The 2,102-nt window shown below is 51.2% G+C and overlaps 1 protein-coding gene across 1 annotated transcript; it reads left to right on the top strand.

Moving 5' to 3' along the window:
• Positions 1-1,110: 1,110 nt before the first annotated feature.
• On the top strand, positions 1,111-1,683 carry LOC108509282 (scale keratin-like). The gene is made up of 2 exons (XM_017838642.1): positions 1,111-1,427; positions 1,533-1,683. Exons 1-2 carry the CDS (start codon positions 1,111-1,113, stop codon positions 1,681-1,683), a joined length of 468 nt encoding a protein of 155 aa, XP_017694131.1.
• Positions 1,684-2,102: the final 419 nt, after the last annotated feature.

Raw genomic sequence — 2,102 nt, 5'->3', positions numbered from 1 at the left:
CTTCCTCGCTTCATTCACCTCCGTGAGAAGGGTAAGCACCATCCTGTGGGAATTCTTTCCTAAAATTCCCGTCTCTCTTTTCTCCTGGCTTAGCTAAGGTTGGAACTGTCCATAAGTGCTCTAAGGTGCTTAATAATGTTGGGTTGTTTTGTCCTGATTCTGTTTTTCTTCTTTGCTGTTGGACATCCACGTGTTTGGGGTTGAAATGGTCGAACTGGGGTTTGCAAATGTTGTTTCTTGCCAGTAGAAATCAGAGCTACCAGAGGAGCTTCCAAAACCTCAGCAGAAGGTTTGTTCAGTTGCTAGGAATTTTTTATGGATTATATCATGTGAGTTCTTGATAAGTGTCTGATATAAGTGTCTGATAAGTTCTTGATATGTGTGTGTTGTTGAGGGGACAAGCTTAAATCCTAACCTACCCTTGGAACTACATAATATCAGAATTATCTTCTGATAATTATTGTTTCTGCTGGTGGGAAAAAATTGTTCATAGCCAGTATTCCTTGTCCTTCCATGCTGGTGTAAAACAAATATGAGGCAGCTGTTCAGACACAGCTGCTGTAAAAGTGGTTAAAAATTGGACAGAGTTTGCAAAGACTGGATAATGCAAAAACACATCTTAATTCTTTGCAGGCTGGTAGGAGGGACGAGATTTCAGAGCAAGGTGGAACATTTCCCGTAGATCGTGTGGACATTTAGGGAATTTTTGAAAATCTGCTCTGTGAAAAAACAAGAGCTGAAAGATTGCAAAGGGAGAAATCAATTTGTTTGCTCAGAATGCTGTGCCTGGGTGGCTGTTGGATGTTGGATGTTGAATTTGAGTGAGGAGCAATGAGAGAGAAGAGCTCAGAGGTCCCAGATCAGCACTGGGATTCACCACCGAGGTGATGAAACTGTTGGGTCCATTATTGGCCTTTATGAGGCCTCTCAAACTGGTTTGTGACAATGATCCAAAGTCACTGGAGGTCAGGGGCAATTCTTTCCTCTTGGGACAGACCTGGGGAAAGAATGAACACCTGGTGTTGTTCCAGTCGCTCCCTCGGACTGGAATTCTCCTCCTTGCAGCCTGACCCTCCCTGTGTGTTGCAGATCCACTGCCAGCCCTGCAGAATGTCCTGCTCTGACCTGTACCCCAGCTCTGCCTGCGGCGTCCTGCGCCCCCAGCCCCTGGCTGACAGCGGGAATGAGCCCTGTGTGCGCCAGTGCCCCGACTCCACCACCCTGATCCAGCCACCCCCTGTGGTTGTCACCTTCCCTGGGCCCATCCTCAGCTCCTTCCCTCAGGATTCCGTCGTGGGATCCGCTGGAGCCCCCGTTCTTGGGGGCTATGGGGGCTCCCTGGGCTATGGGGGCTATGGATCCCTGGGCTATGGGGGCTATGGGGGCTATGGATCCCTGGGCTATGGGGGCTATGGGGGCTATGGATCCCTGGGTTATGGATCCCTGGGCTATGGAGGTTATGGCTCCCTGGGCTATGGTGGATATGGATCCCTGGGCTATGGGGGATATGGATCCCTTGGCTATGGGGGATATGGATCCCTGGGCTATGGGGGGCTGTGGGGCTGTGGGGGCTCCTCCCTGGGCTCCCGAGGTCTGTGGGGCTCTGGCAGATCCTATGGCTCCTGCAGCCCCTACTCCTACAGGTCCAGCAGGTACAGCCGTGGCAGCTTCGGGCCCTGCTGAGCCCCACGGGGACGCCCCAAGTGAGGGATGAGAAGTGCTGGTTCCACAGGCAGAGAGCTGGGAACCACCACTGCTCCATCCCGAGGCCCTTCAGCCCCTTTGGAATAATTTCTCCTCCTCGTTTCTGCTTCCATTTCCTGCCCTAAGGCTCCTCCCGCCCCACTTCTGTACTGCCTGGGGCAAACACGGGACAGAAGTGCTCAGAATGGGTCCTGTTCGCTCAAACCAAGAGCTGAGCCTCAGAAAAACCCCCAGCTCGATCCCATGGGAATGTGCCTCGGGCTGGAGAACAGCTCCTTAACTTCTTGGAGACTCTGAAATGGATTCCTTTGCTCACTATCATTAAAAATTTATTGCATCACAGTTGCCATGTTCTGGTGGTCTTTTCTCATGTTTTCACCTGTGATATTTGTCACAGT

Source organism: Lepidothrix coronata, unplaced genomic scaffold (assembly GCF_001604755.1).
Source record: "Lepidothrix coronata isolate B3197 unplaced genomic scaffold, Lepidothrix_coronata-1.0 Scaffold350, whole genome shotgun sequence".
In the NCBI taxonomy this organism is placed as follows: domain Eukaryota; kingdom Metazoa; phylum Chordata; class Aves; order Passeriformes; family Pipridae; genus Lepidothrix; species Lepidothrix coronata.
The sequence above is the reverse complement of the archived record's forward strand: the minus strand, read 5'-3'. Positions and strand labels throughout refer to the sequence as shown.